The 21,950-nt window shown below is 44.5% G+C and overlaps 1 protein-coding gene across 5 annotated transcripts in view; it reads left to right on the top strand.

Annotated features, from left to right (window-relative positions):
* Positions 1 to 21,950, top strand: part of ATL1 (atlastin GTPase 1) — a 48,033-nt gene that overhangs the window by 24,873 nt on the left and 1,210 nt on the right. For 3 of the 5 annotated variants that reach the window (XM_038404677.2, XM_043515928.1, XM_043515926.1), the window contains exons 6-13: positions 1,568 to 1,624; positions 6,267 to 6,359; positions 7,664 to 7,802; positions 10,815 to 10,942; positions 11,791 to 11,847; positions 12,917 to 12,988; positions 16,261 to 16,692; positions 19,153 to 19,167. In XM_038404677.2, the coding sequence (XP_038260605.1) occupies positions 1,568 to 1,624; positions 6,267 to 6,359; positions 7,664 to 7,802; positions 10,815 to 10,942; positions 11,791 to 11,847; positions 12,917 to 12,988; positions 16,261 to 16,692; positions 19,153 to 19,167 (993 nt within the window). The remainder of the gene's footprint in view (positions 1 to 1,567; positions 1,625 to 6,266; positions 6,360 to 7,663; positions 7,803 to 10,814; positions 10,943 to 11,790; positions 11,848 to 12,916; positions 12,989 to 16,260; positions 16,693 to 19,152; positions 19,168 to 21,950) is intronic. The other 2 variants (XM_038404678.2, XM_043515927.1) reach the window with 1 other exon arrangement.

The raw sequence follows: 21,950 nt of genomic DNA, 5'->3' as shown, positions 1-21,950 counted from the left end.
TTCTGACATGGGAACTGAGATACTTGTAGCTGTCTTTCAATAAACAGGGCACAAAGCTATCTGGGGCACTTGAGTGTACCCGCCCCAGACCTTGCTAAAAATGTGCTCTGTACTGGATTGTTCTGCTCATCCTGCAGCTACTTATTGGCAACTTCTAGCAACCAGCTGTGTTAGTTATAAATCCCTTGGTCTGAGGGGATTAAGAGCGTCTGTTGTTTAGATATCCATTGTTTAACAGTTAGCTATCGGCCTTAGGGTTTTATACTGCCACTGTTCACCATTGTACCTAAGAGGAGTTAGCACCGGTCAGATCAATTTGCTGAGAGGGAGACAAAGATTTATCCAGGAAAGTCTCATATGAGCAGATTGTAGCACCCTTATTTCTCTGAGTAGCCCTAGTGCAGATGATGGGGCTACACCCGGGAGCGGGAGCTCACCACCTCCACAGTCTTGCCCATAATGAGTGGAAAGTTGACCGCAGTCATACTGCTTACGTAGCACTGGGTGGCAGATTCTCCTTCTGATCACTGAAAGAGCCCAAAGAGGAGGATGGATATTGGTGTTATAACTTGAGAAACTGGGATCCCTAATTGTGGCACAGATGATGCTGGGCTGATTAAACTTTGGGCATATGGCCCTGGTTGTCGAGGGGCATGTATTAGTGGAATGGTTTAGTAATGGCTGCCTCATACATCCTCTGATGAAGTCTTAGGTAGTTTGGTGTGCTTGGACTTTCTTATTGAAAAGCTAAGCAGGGGGTGGAGAGAAAGAAAAGCAAAAATCAGCTTGGAACATCTTGGGTTTCTCTCAGGATGGTTTCTGCATTGTTTTGGCCAGCCCAGTTTACAGGGTAAATATCTGCTGAGGGTAGTTTTTAAAAAAATACCCCCTCCAAAACCTGCTCATTTTGAAATAAAATTTGGGGTGGGGGGGTTTAGCATGTGGATCCATTTTTAGGGACTTGTGATTTAGTAGATTTTGCCTCTGTTGAGAAGAAATAGCCCAAAGGTTGGAGAACTGCCAGATCTAGCTGATATGTCAAAAAAAAAAATCCAAACCAAAACCTGTGCAAGAGGTTAGGGGCTCACTGCAGTCTTTAGTCAGTGGAAGTTTGGAGCCAAGGCTGCAGGATTCAGTCCTCTCAGGGCAAATGCCTGTTTCTTAATCCCATTTCCATCAGTGTTCAAATGGTCAAATGCTCCAGGCTTGAAACGATTTGGTGTAGCATGGGAAGCCTTGGGGGATGCCAGCGCGCAAGCCAGCAGAAGACTCAATCCATTTATACATTAGCCCCCCGCCCCACTTATTTGGCAACTGAGAATTCTGTACTGAGATCGTCCATGTCAAGACGGAGCACAGCTGATATTAATAGCAGCTTAATGTACCTCGAAACTGCGAGCTGAACATGCAGAGCCAAGCAGACCTTAGCTAGGGCACTGTAAACGGTTGGTACCAAACCTAGAAACCAAATTAGCGATGCCGACCCTTGCATGGAGCAAGACCCGGCTGTACTGCATGATAGACTTGGAAACTAAAAGTTCCCTCCTTGTTTTGCTCCTTGGTTTAGCTCTTTACGGAATACGGCAGGCTGGCCATGGAGGAAACCTTCCTGAAACCTTTCCAGGTGAGTAACATGGCCTTCACGGCTCAGGTTATTCTCTAGCAGAGATTAACTTTGATAGGAACCTTTTGGCCTCGCCAGCGGGTGTCACTGCCATTTGCGATATGGGGAGAGAGGAAACCCAAATAAATCAAGGCACGGTGAGAACTTGCTGAGCAGAGGCACAAAGGAAAGGCAGCCTTGTTCCCCTGCTCTCTAGTAAAGTCCAAGATCTCGCTGTTTTCCCCATTAAAGTCTCCCCAACCTGCAGACCCCTGGGCACTATCATCATTCTGGACACGGCAGGCTGGGAGGGACCTGGACAGAGCCTATCGGCCCGTGAGGCTTTGCTCTAATGACAAAAGGCGCGATGGGTGGAATTCACCCCGTGCACCACTGGAGTCCCCACGGAGCCCTGTTTTAAGGATGTAAGTGGTGCAGAGGCCTGGGGATGAATTTTCCAGTGGCTGAGCACACTTCCCCTGCAGTCTCCCCAGCCAAGGGAGTGAGCAAGCAGGAACAGCAGTCAGAGGCAGCACAGAGTACCGTCCCTCAGCTGACGGTGTGATTCAAGGCTTTGAGATCAGGCTGATGTACTGATGGATCATCAGCGGGAACGTCATTGACAGCACTGCATAGCACATGGGCAGGATCCGAACACTGACTAGCTATAGAATATAACCCACTTCCGCGCTGTCCCTTGGTTCCAGTGGAATTTCTGCTGCCCTGCAGAACAAGGGGTATTACATTTAATAAACATTCTTCCCGATGACCGAGAAGATAGATCTATGGAAACGATCAATTTAAAGGCGATTCTGTTCACAGGTAAGAAACAGTTTTATTTGTACTTCCATTTCCCACTCAAAATAACGCAGGCACTTCAAATGGAGAACGTCAGAGGATGTGTCTCTAGCTTCTTTAGCTGGCAAGTGATGCCAGAGGAGTGAATGGCGCTGTGAGAGGATTACATACTTTCACAGGCCCACTCCGACTGGAAGCAAACATGAATGAATAAATAAAAAGCAGATGATACGGGGATGGAGAAGCTGATCCATCAGGCAGCTGCTGCAGATGCTAATAATGAGACAGTTGCTTAGCAGTTCCTTAAATCTGCAGCCCACCCAGTCTCTTTGTCTTTGAGCAAAGTCAGTCATATTGCCGTACACCTTTGGTTCCTGCTCTGGGTGAGCACAGGAACCTGCTTGTGTGGCTGGAAAGCGGTGCAGGAGGTGGGAGCAAATTTTTGTAGCAGTAGAGGTGGGGTGAAGCACTTACGTGGGCTGGGGCATAGGACAAAGATCAGGATCTAGGAGCCCATCAAAAGGTACCACTGTGTTGACATAATATGCTCAGGCTTCTGTAAGGCATTGACTTAGTCCCACAAGCCATTCTCATTGACAAAAATTAGCGCTATACAAAATAAGCATAATGCCTATTAACTGGATTAAAACTGGTTTGCTGATAGATCACAAAAAGTAATTGTAAATAGGGAATATCATCCTATGGGGGTGTTTCTAGTGGGATCAGCAGGGAGGTGTTCTTGGCCCAGTGCTGTTCAATATTTTCATCAATGATCTGGAAGAAAACGGAAATTCACTACTGGTAAAATTTGCAGACAACACACAAACTGGTGAGGAGAGGTAAATAAGAATGGGGTTAGGGCAGCTATACAGCTCGACCTGGATTGCTTGGTAAGATAGGCTCATTTGAACAACCTACATTTTAATGCAGCCAAATACCAGGTCATGCATCTAGGAACAAATAAGGTAGATAACCCAGGATGGGACACAGCATCCTGGAATGTAGTGACACTGAAAAGGATTTCGGGGTAATGGTAGATAATGAACTGAACACAAACTCCCCATGTGATGCTTTATGTAAGAAGATGAACGCAGCCCTGGGATGTGTAAGCAGGGGAACATGAAGCAGGAGTAAGGAGCTGGTGTTACCTCTGAATACGGCATTAGTGGGGCCGTTCACTGGAGACCATGTCCGGTAAGTTCCAGTGTCCACACTTCAAAAAGGATGTTGAAATATTGGGAAGGGTTCAGAAAAGAGCAACAAAAATGATTGAAAGTCTGGAAAACCTGCCTTACAGTGAGAGGCTTCACAAGCTGCATCAATGTGGTTCCTACAAGAGACAATTAACAGGGGAGTTGATCATGGTTTACAAGTACCGACATGGGAAGAGATTTCTGATAGCAAATGGCTCTTCAATCTAGCATTAAAAAACATAATTAGATCTAATGGCTGGAAGTTGATGCTATACAAATTCCGACTAAAAATAAGGTGCACAGTTTATTTATTTTTAATACTGAGGGTAAATTAATCACTGGAACAACTTAACCTAGAGATGTGGGAGATTCCCTATCACTTTGAGATTGTCTGTCTTTCTGAAGGCACTGGGAGAGGTTCTGTGGCCTGGGGTGCACAGATGGTCAGACTGGATTACAGTGGTCCCTTCTGGCCTTACAATGTAGGAATCTGTGCGGGAAGCTGTGGGAATCCGCGTACATAAGGAAATACAGGCAAGAATGAAGTGGTAGCTGAGAAAACCCTTGAGGCCCTGCCTGCACGGAGATGCCTGACTGACTCGCTGCCTCTGGGAAAGGCGTCACTCTTAGTAATCAGCTTGGGCTGGCCTGAGGTACAACCAAGGAAGGGGAAGCTGGGGCTCCTAGGCCACCCTGTCGCAAACATAAAATGACTTCTGAATCTGAATCAGAGGATAGAGCGTGTGTAACAGATTCGTGCAACCGGGTCTTGTTACAGAGGCGTGCCACAGGACCATCTGAACATGTCTATGCTGAAGTGAAGGTGACTGTAGCATGGGTAGGCAGATCCATGCTAGCATCAATTTAGCGCCGTTAACAATAGTAATGAGGATGTGGTGGCACAGGGTAGCAACTGGAGTCCAAGCCCACTGGGGACCCTCAGTACATACTCTGGTTGCTAGCGTCTGCTGCCATGGCTACATAGCTATTACCTGTGCTAGTTAGATTAAAGCTAGTGGGGGTATGCCAACCCGTGCTATACCTTCCCTTGCTGTGTCGACATAACCTTGGAGGAGGGTGCAGTGTGAAATAGACAGATACGTACATGTTCCACAGATTGTACTGTTCATAGCAGTTGTCAATTTTATGTCTCACTTTCTCTCTAAAGACAATGCTTTGTGGAGAGAGAATAAGGAGGGGTGGAGGTCTCTCTCTCTCTCTCTCAATATAATTTTTATTTTAAGCAACAGCCATTTTTTTTTCTGCATGTCCAATAAAAACATTTCCAGTTATTGACCTGTTTATTCATCTGTGCGAAAGCAACCCTGGCATTTGTGCAGGGCCATTTTTTGGCTTCCACATGCAACTGCCTGCCTCTCCAAACCCTAGTCACATAGTCTGTCGCTTAGGTACGTGCTATGTAAATTAGACTTTGAATGCAGGACATGCCTTGAAAATTATTTTTTGAAATGATAGTAACTTGACCTCATTGGCATTTATTTATTTCTTGAACAGAAATTTTGGCTGCCTCCAATAAAGATTACAAAACTGTGATTTCATATTTATCCTCTCATGCTACATATGTTTCTCATTATGAGGCAGCTTGGAAAGATGCCCAGTTGAGGCTGAAAAAAGAAAAATTCAAAGCTGTAAATTTCCCATAGGATAAAACTAACTGTGGCTGAAGTTAGGGATCTTGTTCCCTTTGTGCTGGTTAGCAAACTTCCTTTTAATTTTGCAGACTGTGCGCCTACCTACTGTTCTATCCAGATCCTCACATTCTAGGTAGAACAAGAAGCACCCAAATCATTGGCAGTGCTCTTCAATCTAGAGTCTCAAACGGCCATTAGATATATAGTATTGTATGCAAATTTGGGGCAGGGGGTTTTCATCTGTGGAACAGCTAATCACAGAGTGGGAGCCTCCCCTGTGTGGAGTCCCGGCACAATGGTCTGTGCACCACGTTGGTTCCCCTTCAGTCCCAAGAGCACCCATTGCACAGGGCAGTGTTTCACCCAAAATAATCACAAATTCAGGACCTGAAGAAGTTGCCACTGGAGCTGAGTGAGTAATTCACAGTGAATAATTATAAAATAAATGTAGCCTCCTTTTGTTCATCTCACAGTTTCCTTAAATTTATCTCTTGTTTTCCAATTCAATGAAGCAGTAACTTTTAAAATTGTGCATGTATTTTATATACGGTATTTGATATTTCTATGGCAGGATGATGAATATTCAACATTCAGGCAGTGTTGCTCAGTTGTGATTGGTGATACAAGTTGCATGGTATTTTCTTCTGTTCCTTGACTGAAGGAGCATGTGAGCACTTCTGCCATGAATATTTTGCATGTGACTTTGAAATTCATTTCTTTCAAGTCTTTTTTGCTAGTGAAACTTGAAGGCTTGAATATTTGTGGAACGTGAGCATAAAGTGGGTGTGAACATGGCTAAGATTTTTTTTATCTGTGAAGATAATCTGTAAAATTATTTTTGTATTATCCACCCCACTCCAGTTGTCATTTTTCTTGTGGAAGATGAGGCAAAAGGAAAACAACGTAGGGCCTGATCCAAAGTCCAGTGTAGTCAAAGAGTGTCTGGACTTAAGTGGATCAAGCCCATACTGGAGAGCACAGTTCTAAGCCCTCTATTTGTTTCCTGCTTGTGTTTTTTAGTCTCTCATATTCCTTGTTCGTGACTGGAGTTTCCCGTATGAATTTTCCTATGGATCTGACGGTGGTTCAAAATTTTTGGAAAAACGTCTTAAGGTTTGTCCTACATTTCTGGATGCTGTTTGGCATGAACTTGGCATGAATTAGTTCTGAGTTGACCTGGCCAAATGAGATGGGTTTGATGGAAAGGGGTTCAAGAATGCCTTAGAAAGCCCTTCATCTCCTAACCCAGGGAAACTGCTGCTCTCCACACACCACTGTACACATAGTACATAGGCTGGTCTGGAGACCCTGATTCTGCACAGTGCAGGTACGCAGAGTTGTGCATGTAAGCTCAAGGAGGATGTGATGAGCTGGAGACAGAGTACAGAGCAATTGGACTAATGAGAGCTCAGCTGAGTGACTACTATCTTACTCCTGCTTGGAAGTAGGAAGATAGTATGCAGAGACACCCCATGTGCACATTGAGACTCACACTCCAGAGTATCTCTCCACAGATACATCTGTTTTCCACCCACACCCTTTTTGGCCAGTGCTCTTGAAAGTAAAGGATTGGGCTTGCCTTTTACTACCATATCTTATGGAGGACCAAGAATAACCCATCAGAGCCTTTGCTCACACTTGCATAGAAACATAACCAGCTCTGCTCTCTCATGCACACCTTGCCGGATGACAGCCTTGGAGATGACTTAGCAAAGGCTGCATGGTGTACGTTTAAAGCTGAAAGACAAGTACTGCAATAGGAGAGGTAGGAGGGGGAGGTTCATATAGAAAAGTGATGGGTGAGCTCACTACCTCTCTAATGCTGGGAATGCCGCAAGTGGGAAGAGCAGAATGAAAACAAAATCCCTCCATGGCTCTTAGGAGCAATAATTAAAATACATGGAGAAGTATACAGAGTTAGCCTGTTCCACCATAGAGATTTCTGGGCAACATACATTTCAGGTGGGAAATAAAGGATAACTACATGATCAAGAAGAATTTAGCATTAATAGTTAGTTGTATAATAAAATGTATGGGAGAGGGCACTATTAGAAGTAGTCAGGAAATGTATGGATGATTTGATAGTGGAAATAAATGAAAAGGCCTAATTAAAGGGAGAATCAAGAAAACCCCACTATAAAATCCTGAGATGGTTTTGTATTCTAATCAGACTCATGCATGCACATTTTTCAGAGTAATAACACGCTCCAGGGCATGTGGTCAGAGTGAAACATAAATGTTACTTGGTTGCTGGAAGAGCTCTGTCTTTGGCCTCATAAAGCATGCATAAACCTCCCTCTGAATACACTTTCCTTAAACAATCAGTCCTCTTGCAGTATGTACTCCACACTTTAATGTTACATATCTGATGTCCACATAAAATATAAACATGCTAACATCAAGCCAATCTCTTGTAGGTCTCAGGAAATCAACATGAAGAATTGCAGAATGTCAGAAAACACATCCATTCCTGTTTCACGAACATCTCCTGCTTTTTGTTACCTCATCCTGGCTTGAAAGTAGCCACCAACCCAAATTTTGATGGAAAACTAAAAGGTTTGATGGAAAACTAAAGCTATAGCTTGATATTGAATCGGCTCATTTACCTTTGCAATTGAATAATTGCTTTATTTATACACATTGTCAGATATCCTATTCTCTCCCAAAGCCCTTTCAAATATTTTTGGTAAAACCACCTGTGGAAAGCAGTGCTGAACATAGATAGCCCCTTCTAAGTCCAACCAGCATTTCATGCCTGTACATTTCAGTGATTTTACCCTTACAAAGGGATGTGTTAGGAGCTGCTAACACATAATAAATTAAATAAATAAATAAAACAAGATAAAGTTCTAGGCAGATGGCTGAGAACAAAGTGACACCAGCAGCTGAGGTTTGCATTTTTAGATGCATCATTTTGCACCTATAATTAATTGATATTTTTGCTGGTAATTCAGTTCAAGCACAAAGTTGTGGAAGCAGCTCACTGTGCTTGTGGGGAAACGGAAGCCCAGTTTGAAAAATGGGTCCTTAAAACTGAGAGACTTTGGTGTAAAAAGCTTTCCAAAGCAATATTTAGTCTTCTTGAGTCAACTGATTAATGGTTTCCCTGGAGGGAAATCTTAGTAGCTCAGAGGCTGCATTTCTTTTCCAATGGATTTGTGGGCTGTGGATTTTTAAATTAACTTTATTTGTGGTTGCAAAGCATTCTCTCTGCTAGGCAGTCATTTAACCCATAGTTACGTGCTTCCAGAAATCTCTTAGAAGGAAAGAAAATGTTCTTTTAGCATCAAACTAAACAATTAGATAAAAGAACTTGTTTTTTGGCTGTTGTATGCTCTAGTGCCTGCTAAGGGGACCATACATCTTACTAGTCTGACACAACATGTGTATGAAATTGGAACTAGTTAAAAGAAAAGGGATATATAAGATAGTCAGTCTCAAATGTTAATTATCCTCTATAGATTTCACTCTTTAGTTCCAAGCAGAACTTTAGGAGTCAGCTAGAACTCGATGACTGTTTTTGAAAGAATTGGTATATGGAGCCTCATCATTCCAATTCCCTTTTCCTTCAAAGCTGCCCACTGTTTCCTCTGCTCGCTCAGAACTAATCAGATGAAATATATCACTGTTGTTACCCTTTGAATGCCCAGACAGTCCCTTTCGCTTGCGCTGTCCAGTTTCCTGCTGTTTCATAGAAAATAAGTTAAAATGACTTGGTCCTGCAGTTATGGGTGCAGTTATTGTCTGAATCGGTCAAGATGGCAACAGAGCCCATTAACTTCCAGCGACAACGCTGGCAGCTCTGGGGAAGATACCCTTGGTACTAGCAGGAGGCAATCAGTCTAGATAGTCTCTCATGTTTGGAAAGTGCTGTGATAGAACCTATCCCTGGAGGAGCAGGAAGGAAGACTGCTTTACACTGAGTGATCTAGACACTGTGCAGTAAAAATACCATCACCACCTCCAAATATATGTCCCCATGGCTAAGAAATGAAGGAAATGTGTATTCCAGGCCTGATGGGTACCCATATTAGATGCCACCTCCTAAGCCACTAGCCTTTTGAATTTGTTGGTCTAGCACAGTCCTTCCGTAGCAGTGTTTCTGAGCTGCAGTAGCATCTGTTTAGTCAGTCAATGTTATGGTGGAGCTACACGTTCTAGGCATTCTCAGTTTCTGTATTGTGAGTGGCAAAGACAATACTTTAGAAAGGTCAGCAATAAAAATCAGCAGTGAAGTGCCTGTGGGATTCAGAATAAAAGATTATCCAAAGGGCAAATTAACCGCCACTGAACCATTTAAGCAAAGTGAAGCCTTACTGGAGATGTCTTCCATGAAAACCTGGCTGCTTCACAACGCAGCAAAGATACTTCCAGCCGAGCAAGAGGACAAACTGGAGCCAACCAGCAGCAGGTGATGCCAGGACCCTGGATTTCCTAGTGCGACACGCGAATGCACATACAGTAGCTCTCAAACTCAGGTTCTAAGAGTCTCATGGTCCCAATAGTTTTCAAATATTGCCTATGAATATTTCAGCGTGCAGTATCCAGACAGGACTACGGTCTCAGTGTAAGAAATCTCATCGAGGGAGTGCAGTAAAAAGCAGGGAAGAACAATTCTTATTCTTTTAAACCTGTAGGCCAAATGTTTTCAGGTCCTAATGTGATTTTTTTTTTCAAAACAGGAGTACCAAAGGAGAGAGAAAAGAGCACAATATTTCCATATTCACGTTGCTTTTGCACACAGGCACTGGTTGAGCAAAGCATGTTACTTGCCCTGGGGCTGGGGCATGGGTGGCCGGGCTGGGGCATGGGTGGCCCGGCTTAGGGGTTAGCATCAGGTGCAAGCTGAGGAGTCAGGGGCCAGGAGCCAGTTATCAGGAATCAGGCTGGGTTGAATGCTAGCAGATCAGAATGGAGAGACAGACTGGAGGGTATCAACCAGTGGGCACTTACCTGAGTCAGGCTCAGTCAGGAACAGGTAAGCACCTGACTAGCAGTCCATGGCTGTATGAAGCCCAGTTGACTACAAACAACTTCCTGTTTCCGCCTCTGGCTTAAATAGGGGCTGTGGCCCATCAGGCGCCTTGGAACTCTCCCAATCAGAGCATAGAGACAGGACTTATGCCCCAGTTGGGCTTCATGGAACGCAGTCCCAGCTGCTGTCTGTGAGCTGCCAGGCAGAGGATTGGTGTGTGATGACTCACCCAGACCCACTTGTTCAAGACCTGCAGGACCTGACTCCATGCAACAAGGCGCTGATGGCCACAGTTACCAGTTCTGGAGGCATCGGTTACCTGCTTGATCATGCAAAAGCAGCTTTGTGCATGCAGATGGCTGTGGGTGCAAAAATTGTGGGTGCCATTTAGGAGACTGCTTTGAAAATGTATCATAATGCTTCAGTCAAGTAGCACTAATGCGATATTATCAGGTCTGAGTACAGCCATCATTCAATCAGAATGCCTCTCAGTCACAGGATGGCTGGCGTTAGCTGGTAACATTGCACGTGTGCGTATTGAAGCACAAGTCTGAACTGAGCTGCTCTGAACCTGACACGGGGTTTGCTTACAGAAATAGATGACGAGTTCATCAAGAACCTGAAGGTGTTGATTCCTTGGCTCCTTAGCCCTGAGAGCCTAGATGTTAAGGAGATCAATGGAAATAACATCACCTGTCGAGGCCTTGTGGAATACTTTAAGGTATTGGCTCCTAAGCCATGCGAGATCACGGTTATTCAGATGGGAAGTGTTTGCGTTTTTTCCAGATTTAAGTGAGAAGTAAAGGAAAGTTTGGGATACACAGACTGGGGAAAGTGCACCTCTTTCTAGCGAAGATATTTCTGTGACCCCCATAACCATAGGGTCTGAGTAGCCTCACCACTCTCTGGTGCGGTTATCCCCAGTGTACAGATGGGGAAGCTGCAGGACACAGAGACTAAGTGACTTGCCCAGGATAGCACAGGAAGTCTATGGCAAAGTCTAAGTCGATGCTTAAGGTGACGGTATGTCCTGTTTTGGCCGGAACAGTCCCCTTTTTAAGCTCTGTCCCGGCCGACCTGACTTTTTTGACAAAAACGGGCATTTGTCCCATTTGCTTTTCCCAGCTGATTAATTAGCATGAGCAAATGCCCGCTTTACAAAAAAAAAAAAAAAGCCATGTGGGCCCCCTGGGGGGGCAGTGACAAGAGGTGCCAGGCAGCAGGGCTCCGGGGGTCAGCCCGAGCCCCAGCCACTGGAGGCACTGAGCTTGGGCGCTCAGCCCCAGTCGCAGATGGCACGGAGCTTGGGGTGTGTGTGTGTGTGTGTGTGTGTGTGTGTCAGCCTGCGGGGGGGTCAGCCCCATCCCTGAGTGGCAGGAGGGTGGGGGGCTCTGGTGAGCCCTGCAGGTGGGGGAGTGGCCGTTTTTACTTCAGGTCACCCTGTCAATGCTGGGAGCTGGACATCTAAGTCCCTTTTAAAAATCTCCTTAATGGTGCATGTGTAAGATGTGTGTGTGTTTTGAATGAACATACTGTTAAATGTGATGCTATGTTTGTATTGTTTCCTAGGCATATATAAAAATTTATCAAGGAGAAGAATTGCCACATCCCAAATCAATGTTGCAGGTATTTGTGCCTTTTGCTGTTGGCTGGTATGAGCTTGTCTACAGGGATTCACGCTGATTTTCCGTGAGGCAGTCATTTGAGATGTTAGGCTCATGGAGGGCTTTGAGTTTGTTCTGTGCTGCTCGAACATGCTAAGCAAAGCAATATCTTGTTGGAAATCTTTTGCAGTTACTTGGGGTAAAATTTTCAAAAGCACCACAGTGACTTAGGACCCTGATTCCCATTTTCAGAAGTGAGTTAGGCACTCTGAGGTGTTTTTCACAAGGCAGAGGCAGTAGCGGTTTACACATGCCCGGTCATTTCCACTGTTTTCTTAACATTTCCCAGAGCTGCAGCATGAGGGGTTTTTACTGCCTTTGGCTTTGGATTCCTGCAGGAACTGGCTTCCTGTTTACTACTAACTACAGTTCAAAGTGCATCTATAAATCCCACTAGAAGGTTGGTTCTGCCTTCTTGAGACGGCACCTCTTTGTCCCAGTGCACCAATGGCAATTGAGATCAGCTGATTTCAGAGTAGCAGCCGTGTTAGTCTGTATTTGCAAAAAAGAAAAGGAGGACTTGTGGCACCTTAGAGACTAACAAATTTATTAGAGCATAAGCTTTCGTGAGCTACAGCTCTCTTCATCGGATGCATCAGCTGAGCTGCTTTTGCTGGTGGATTTTAATAGGCTGGTGTCTGGAAGCAGGGCTCTATTGGTAGAGGGCTATTGGCTCTGGAATTTGCTCTCAGAGCTGGTCTGTCGTCCATAAGGGTTTGGTGTAAGGCGCGTCTATTCGCTCAGGCTTTTGCAGGAACAGGCAGAAGTGACTGTAGCAGTAAGCGCAGAAATGAATGAAGGGCTGGGGTCGAGTTGTTACTAGGGGGAGGGTCGTGTCGAGCTGTTTATTATTTTTCATTTTTGTATGTGAGCACTTCATATACCACGGTGTATGTGGGGGGAGTGCGCATGCACCCACCCATGCAGGGAGATGGAGATGGAGATGTTACTAACACAGCCTGCTTCACTCCCGCCTGCCGCACCATCGGGTTGATCTGAAACTTGCATTGTGTTTTGTGCCCCGCTTGCAGGCCACAGCTGAGGCTAACAATTTAGCAGCAGTTGCCACTGCCAAGGACACCTACAATAAAAGAATGGAAGAGGTAAGGTAACAGCTCAGGTTGTCCTGGACATCAGATGTTTCCTCCAAAGTAATAAGGTTGCACGTGGTCTTCTTTACAAGGCAGTTTATGAAGCAGCCTCTGTGCCTGGCTGTGATTTATTCATCCAAACTTCTCAATAAACTTGGCAGGGATTTTAGTTTTAAGTATTTCAGCCAGCTAAAATTCTCAATGAAGGGTCCCAATCAGACATTCAGGCTTCTTCTATTTCTGGCTGCAAAAAGGAGCTGTTTCAGCAAGTTATGTGAGACAGCATCTGTCCCAGTAAAAGTGAGGATGGATTTGAGATTCTTTACCCCGGTCCCCCTAAACCCACGCAAAACCAAAATCATCTGAGCAGCTTTAAGTGAATTAAAAATAACCCCCTTACGCTAGTGAATAATGAGGAGTTTCCTTTTTCTAAGTCACTTGCTCTGGGGTAAAGATAAGATGCTCTGTGAAATGGAGGAAGGGCAGGTTGAGATTGCAGAAAAGTAACAGGCCGTCAGAGTAAGGTGTTAAATACTCATATTTATGTGGCCAAAAATAAAACGCTAAGTAATTATCTGTATACCAGTGCAAGGGGTTGAAGAGCAAAAATAGGTGCACTAGAATGGCTGGCAGTGGAAGGGGATCTGAGTCAAGCATCAACTGTTGGAATGTTTTCTTGAGTCTGCAGAGAGCCTGAACCAAATGTTCTGAAAGGGGTAAGTTGCCTCACCATTCATCTCAATGAGATGGGCTTTCTGAGGCAGACAAAGTAATATGCTGATGGAAAAATCTGTCTAACCTGTTAACCCGAGTGCTGGATTATGGCAGACTGGGCACACGATGACAACAGAGGGCTGTGTGTGTTGGAGCCCACCCCACCAAAACCATGAAGAAGGGATGGCAGCAGCAAGAACCGTTCCCATTCCCCCACCCACTGAGCCCTCTGCTGGGACGATGTTGGCGGGGGCCACCTCAGAACAAAGGGTGGCCACCTCAGAACAAACTGAAATGAGTGGAGCAGTTCATACCTCTCAGAGCCATTGTTTCAGGCTGTCTGCAGACTCCGGCAGTCTTCACTGTATCAATTTATACTCAGGGCTCGTTTCAAGATTTTCTGTGTAATCATGAGAGCTAGGAGCGTATATTTCTGAAACTATGACAGTTTAGAATATAATTTCATCATTTGAATTTAGGAGCTTGGGCCCCAATGCCAATAACGCCTGTGCCTTAATCCGGTCCTTGTTAATCTCTTAATCCTCACCCAGCCCCTACACCTCCCCGGGTGCCAAGAATCCAACTTGCTCCCAGGCAGCTGCCAAAGCCTCCAGCTTCCCCACCAACTTTTAGGATGCAGTTACACATTTTTCAGTACAAAAAAAATTGCAGCACATTGAAAATGTGGACGTTAATGAGACCCCCACCCCATGGACGGCTGCACGGGGTGTGCTGTTCAATTCCTTGTTTAAATCACTAAAGGCTCCACGTTCTGACTTTGAGAGAAGCTCCTGCAGAATTTCTAGTGGCTCACTGAAGTGCCACAGAATCTAGGGCCCTTGCTGCTCAGTTTAGGTCCAGTTTGCTCCATAGCCACAGGACCTTGCAAGTTAGTTCACAGTTGCTGACCAAATTAAATCAGGGAACTTGCCAAATCTCCTATTCTCTGCTATCCAGCTTCTCTGCCTGCTCAGTCAGCAGTCTGACTTAATTTGCATCTTTTGAAAGCTTCTTGAAAGGTTAGCTGAAAAGCGTTTACCAGCCTAGCTTTTAATACCAAGATGCTGGTTCACTGAGTTCAGAGTCCCATGCAACAACTGATCACACTGATAACACCAAGAGCGATGCAAGAAACTAGATTTCCTGAATTGCTGTAGGTGTGAATGTCATCACACAGCACTTCTGGCTGGGGAAACAGCATCTGGACTTGCCAGGTAAGCGGCGGAGACGCTAGTTTCCAAAGATTTTGGTGCCAAATCTTGCAAACTCTTACTAAGGGGTGTAGTGATCACTGCCAAAGAATATTTCCACTGACGCCTGCCCTAGCTTTGTTTATTTGTCAGCAAAGGGTAGGAGTAAATGGTCAGTTTTCAGCATGGAGAGAGGTAAATAGTGGTGTCCCCCAGTGGTCTGTAGTGGGATCAGTCCTATTCAACATATTCATAAATGATCTGGAAAAAGGGGTAAACAGTGAGGTGGCAACATTTTCAGATGATACAAAACTATTCAAGTGAAGCCCAAAGCAGACTGCAAAGAGCTACAAAGGGATCTCACAAAACTGGGTGACTGGGCAACAAAATGGCAGATGAAATTCCGTGTTGCTAATGCAAAGTAATGCACATTGGACAATATAATCCCAACTATGCATATAAAATGATGGGAGCTAAATTAGCTGTGACCACTCAAAAAAGATCTTGAGGTCATTGTGGGTAGTTCTCCAAAATCATCCACTCAATGTGCAGTGGCTGTCAAAAAAGCGAACAGAATGTTGGGAATCTTAGGAAAGGGATCGATAGTAAGACAGAAAATACCTTGCCTCTCTATAAATCCATGGTACGCCCACATATTGAATATTGCGTGCAGATGTGGTCGCCCATCTTAAAAAAAGATGCATTGCAATTGGAAAAGGCTCAGAAAAGGGCAACAGAAATGACGAGGGGTCTGGAACGGCTGCCGTATGAGGAGAGATTAATAAGACTGGGATTTTTCAGCTTGGTAAAGAGATGACGAGGGGGGGGGGATATGATTGAGGTCTATAAAATCATGAGTGGTGGGGAGAAAGTAGATAAGGACGTGCTATTTACTCCTCATAACACAAGAACTAGGGGTCACCAAATGAAATGAATAGGCAGCAGGTTTAAAAGAAACAAAAGGAAGTATTTCTGCACACAGTCAGCCTGTGGAACTCCTTGCCAGAGGATGATGTGAAGGATAACAAGGTTCAAAAAAGAACTAGATAAATTCATGGAGGATAGGTCCATATATGGCTATTAGCCAGGATGGGCAGGGATGGTGTCTCTACCCTCTGTTTGCCAGAAGCTTGGAAAGGGCGACGGGATGAATCACTTGGTGATTGCTTGTTCTGTTTATTCCCTCTGGGGCCCCTGGCATTGGCCACTGTCAGAAGACAGGATACTGGGCTAGATGGGCCTTTTGTCTGAGCCAGGGTGGCCATTCTTACGTTTTTATCATGTATCATCCGTACGGTGGTAGCACCAGCTCAGGGGGCTACAGTTGCTGTGATCTATCTTAAATATATTGTGAATAACAGAACTGTGGTCTCTGAATAGGTTTGTGGGGGAGACAAGCCGTTTCTCGCACCCAGTGATCTTCAGAACAAACACCTGGAGCTCAAGGAGGACTCAGTGAAGCTGTTTCGAGGCGTTAAGAAGATGGGTGGGGAGGAGTTCAGTCGCCGCTACCTACAGCAACTGGAGCATGAAATAGACGAGCTCTACATACAGTACATTAAGCACAATGACAGCAAGAACATATTCCACGCGGCACGTACCCCTGCAACACTCTTTGTGGTCATCTTCATCACATACGTGATAGCCGGAGTGACCGGATTCATTGGCTTGGACATCATAGCCAGTCTATGTAACATGATCATGGGGTTGACCCTTATCACTCTGTGCACCTGGGCATATATCAGATACTCTGGGGAATACAGAGAACTGGGAGCAGTAATAGACCAAGTGGCTGCAGCTTTGTGGGACCAGGTAAGAACATTAGCTTGTGATAAAAATAGACATTCTTTGGCCTTGATTTGCTTTGGGATTCTCAGCTCCTGTTGCAATAGCTTTTAAATAAGTGAGTAGGGCCCCAGGCCTGCAATTGGACCACCTGCACACATCCAGTTGCAGGATCGGGGCTTAAGTCAGCTATACAGTCATCCTCTAGGCAATGGCCTCTCCTGTAGCCTTTCAGAGCAACTTAAACACCATATTTTAATCCATTCCAGACAGTTTCTTTAGACCTGCCACACAGCAAATGCCCCTGCACTAGGTGCTGGGAAAGGCAAGGACAAGGGACTTATTTTCAGTCTAGTTTATTGAGATGATTGTAAGGGTGAGAATTCTGGTGCCAGTATGGGGGACCTGAAGAGAACACCCCCCTCCCCCCGCCCTTGATTACAGCTCATGTGAGTGAAGTAAAATGGAGGAAACTGGGACGCTGGAGCTAGTTTAATGCACGACACCACTAGCCATTAGGTCCAAAACTAATGCCTCCCACTCAAATTTTGTGTATCCTGCACAATGTAAATCCTGGGCCATAAATTGCGGTTGAGGACCTCATTTTGAAATGTGGACTTATAGGTCCTGGATACAGAGAGACAGGGGAATACAAGTCAGTGTGTTAGATAGCGATCACACAGGTTTTCAACAATCCTTTATCGTGTTGGCTTCAGTAGAACTATTCATGTGAGTTAAGCATCTGTATAAATATTGACAGGTTTCAGAGTAGCAGCCGTGTTAGTCTGTATTCGCAAAAAGAAAAGGAGTACTTGTGGCACCTTAGAGACTAACAAATTTATTAGAGCATAAGCTTTCGTGAGCTACAGCTCACTTCATCGGATGCATTTGGTGGAAAAAACAGAGGAGAGATTCTCTTAGTCTCTAAGGTGCCACAAGTACTCCTTTTCTTTTTGTATAAATATTGGCTCAGTCAGGACTTAAGCCAACAATACTAACTTTTAAAAAACATGGTGGCCTTTTGCTCTTCCAGTTGCCAGGGCTGAAATTAGCTCACTTGTTGATTTCACATTCGTAGCCCACCAACTGCAATGTACATCTTGTTACATTAGTGCTTAGAGTCTAACAAAAAACTGAAGGCATTTCTCATCAGGCTTTAGATTCATAGGCTATCTTTACATAGAAATCAACCGATTCAGGGTTATTAATATCACATAATTTACTTAATTTCCATTCTTTTCAGGGACCTAAAGTTGTGTAATAGCTTAAAAGACACAGTTTTGGGTGGAAAATGAAACTTTTAAGCTTCAAAGTGTTACTTTTGATAAAATACTCAACGCAGGCCCTTGGGTAGAGATCTTGAGCATACCATGACATTGATGCACCATTGCAAATGGATGCAAAGTCACAAATGGAAGCAGAAGTCAATGGATAGAGGGTTCCAGGCGGGTACAGGTTTCCACCTACATCATGCACTCATGAGGTCATGGTCTTCAGAAGTGGCTTAAACTTGCATGGTAGGTCAAATAAATGGTGCATTAAACACAGTATTTGGCCAGACACCTACTGTCATCAGTGGGAGTTTTACCATTGACTTCAACAGTAACAGGCGATACGACATGATTCAAGGGACACCATCCTCTTGAAATCTAGTCAGTTCAAGGAGGGTAAATACCTCTGTGTGTGGTTTTACAACTGTTTTCCTATTTTAAAAAAAACACTTTCTTCCCTGGTGCTCTGTGAAAGACCCACAAACCAGCAGGTGCAATAACTGACTGTACATCATGGGAACAGGGACACCTGATGACCATCCCAGTGTGCTGGCTTCTGTACTTCAGAGGCAAAGCTGCCATCCATTGGAGGCTCTTAGAGAGGGGCAGGGACAGGTGGGCTGCTGCTGCTCTGGAACTGAAAAAAACACATCAAGTCTACCTTTTTTTTTTTAAGTTTTTACAGCAAATTTACCCAAGTGCCTGTTACAGCCCCCTTGCCTCAAACTGCTAGCGGGGGTTTCCAATGGATGTGCTAATAGAGTGTTAACTAGGATGAGCAGGGCTGCACTATTAATTTTAACCGCCTTGTCCCTCCCCTTGAATTGAGCAAAAAGGAAATGATAAATTGAGGGGATGGAGGGTTAACCAGGCCACCAGGTCTGTGCACCCAGAGGGCCAGGCCATTAGGGGACAGCAGGAGGGCATTATTGTATCATGGTACTTTTGTGAGCAGAGGGGAAAGGCAGCAAGGACAGGCAAAGCAGAGAGACGGGGTTAGATAGCAGGCTTTTGTTGTGGGGACTGTGTGGAAGGCTGGGGTTAATGGATAAGGGCCGGGGGGAGGGGAGGGGAGTCTTACACTTAAGAAAGCTGTTTAAGCCAATGTAACAGACAATGACTGTGTAACTAAAGCTGAATGCTGTAACATTACCAAGGAAGTGCATTATACACAGAGATGCTATTTTTTCCCCTTTTCCAACTGCCTTTCCCACAGGGAAGCACAAATGAGGTAAGTGACTTTATTCTAGAGACGTGCCTTTGCCCTACTCTGCACTGGTTGCATGCCATGCCGCTTGCACTAGCTGCAAAACCAACAGCGGTATCACACTCAGCGAGGCTGGCGCCTTCACATTCACAACCATGCATTCTGCCGGGAGCCTTATTTTGTAACTCACTGCTCTTTAAGGAGGGTTGTATAGCACCTAGAACCGTTAAAGCATTCCTCAGTGGGGCTGGGATTTGCAAAAGGACCAACGGATTTGCATCCCATTCCCCAGCAGAGTTGGCTATCTAACTCCCTTAGGCATCTTTGAAATTCTCATCCACTGTTGGGTCCTGCTAGGGAGTTCACCAGCTAAGTCTCTTTGGAAGATGGCATACAAGCGTTTGGTCATGCAGAATTGCTTTTCTTGAGATCTATGTCTCTCCAGTCATACAAATAGAGGGCTCAGAGCCTGCAATCAGATTCACACAGACAGTCCAATGAGGCCTCTTGCACAGACACATGAGTCTGTGCATATAGATCCAATCCAAGGCTCAGGGCGAAAAGCATGAGGAAGAAGTTAGCTCTATAGGAGAAGAAATCCAGGATAATAGAGGAGGGAATCTGGGTTAATTTTGGTGTAAGTTTTTGCTTATGACGATGTGCTTATGCAAGAAATGTTTATTTTCGAACAGCCAAATCTTGCAGGAGTTTCACCTGAGTAAGGACCGCATCTTGCATTTTCAGAATGTACCCATTACACCCATTTCTGAGACACCAACCTAAAATAGAGATTTAAAAAGATATTTACATTCCCCCCCTCCATACCTCTTTGGGGCAAAACCTACTTTATTTTGAAATGGGAGTACATCAATGCGCACTAGGGAGGTTTTAGTGCACAGCAGAATGGTCTATGGGGATAGTTAGCATGCCACAGGCTAGCATGAGATGGTTTTACCCCTCAGCTTGCCACTCGCCAACTGTTTGTATAGACAAGCCAGTTTGCCTATCTGTAAAATGGGTAAGCTGTCGTTCTGTTTTACCAGGCTGTTCTAAATGGAACTGGTATTAGGTGTAGACACTGCACATTTGAATCAGAGACTCAAAGGAATGAACAAGGGTTTATTGTATCTTTTTATTGCTCAGGCATATCAAGCCTGAGGAGGAGCTGCTCTGGTGGTTCCACTCCTAGAAGCCTTGTGCCCTTTGATTTTTGGAACACATCTGTTATACGTTCAGCTGCAAATGCTCAGATACACCTCTAATAGTGGAACTCTGAGAACCAGATAGTTGCACCTTGCTGTTGATTTTTAAGCAGAACTTCCCCTTGAGTTGGCTAGGGTGTGCTGCTGAGAACTGAGTGCACAACCGGACCCCAAGTTATTAGCTCGTCGGTGCCATCAAGGCCCCAGCAGAACATTAAAAAATGTACAGTAGAAAGTTTTATAAACCAGAGTCAGTTTCCATATGGCTACCAGAAAATTTCTTCTCTGATCCCTTTAAGCATCTAAATTCTCAGCATCTAATTTAAAATTATTTTCTGACATGCATGTTTCTGCTCAGAAATCTGGGCCGGTGGCATTCATTCCCGAAGCCCAAACATGCTCTTATTAATGCAAGGGGCTCTCTAGAGTTCAATGACTCATCTCTGCTATGTAAAATAGAGTCTTGAAAAAGGACTATTGGGCAGGGGGAACCCCAACCCCACACAAGCATTAAGTGGTCCTCTTAAATGTTTCAACAATGGGGGACGGAAGAAGAGAACTATTTTCAAACAATTTAAGAAATGGCTGAATTAAAATTAAGACCTTATTTTGGTGGCTATCATATATTTTCAGCAGCATGGGTGTAATCCCCTTCTCCCCTCTCCTCCCCATAGAGAGGTGCATGGGCATCGTGCTGGTCTTATGCACAGCGTGACAGTAACTTTGATAAAAAGAAAAACCAACACAGATTCACACAGACCTTATGAGGGTGCTGTGGGCTGTGTTAAACCATTCCTCATCCATCAAAGAAAATGTATTAAATTAATATAGACCTTTGGGCAGCTACCATCTTTTCATCCCAACTATTTTTGCAAATAGGATATTATCATTCATGATCAGCGTTCTGCAGAAGCCAATGAAAGATTTGGTTGCTAGATTAGGTAGTTTTGTTTGTAACAATTTGTGCTGTCCCCTCTGAAGACAACAGCAAAACCCTCCACTGGTATGATAAAGGATCCCAAAGGCTAAAATCTGCATTTGTTTAAAGAAGTAATTTCTAGAAAGCCTGCATGTACATTTGATGATCAAAGGCTATTGCATGGCATGTTTTTACAACCACCTAGATGATCTTCACAAAAAGTGCATGAATATATTGAATGTTAACATTTGCATCTTAAACGTGAAATTTATATAAGAGACCACCCTTATTAGACAAGGAAGCATACGACTTGAAGCACCCCACAGTATCATTTGATTCAATTAAATTCTGCCATACAATTAAAAGAACAGCTGGTAGGTGAGCAGCGTTTATCAGTCCCTTGAGTTGTTGCTTAGGCCATACGATGGAACCGGTCGGTGTATATATGAAGCTGTAGCACTGATGAATGGGAAAGATTTTCATTCTTGCACATTATACGTAATCAAAGTAAGGTCTATGAAACACATGGGCCAGGTGTTGTCCGTCTCTCCCTCTAAAGGAAGGGACCTTGTAAAGGAATGTATTGATTGGCTACTCCCTTCATGCAAATTGAACGGGTTCTTTAGCTCAACCAATAGAAGCTTACGCTTTTAGACCTAGAAATCCTTGCTTCCATTACCACAGAT

The sequence above is a fragment of the Dermochelys coriacea genome, chromosome 6, assembly GCF_009764565.3.
Source record: "Dermochelys coriacea isolate rDerCor1 chromosome 6, rDerCor1.pri.v4, whole genome shotgun sequence".
NCBI classification, from domain to species: domain Eukaryota; kingdom Metazoa; phylum Chordata; order Testudines; family Dermochelyidae; genus Dermochelys; species Dermochelys coriacea.
This window is presented reverse-complemented; position numbering and strand designations above follow the sequence as displayed.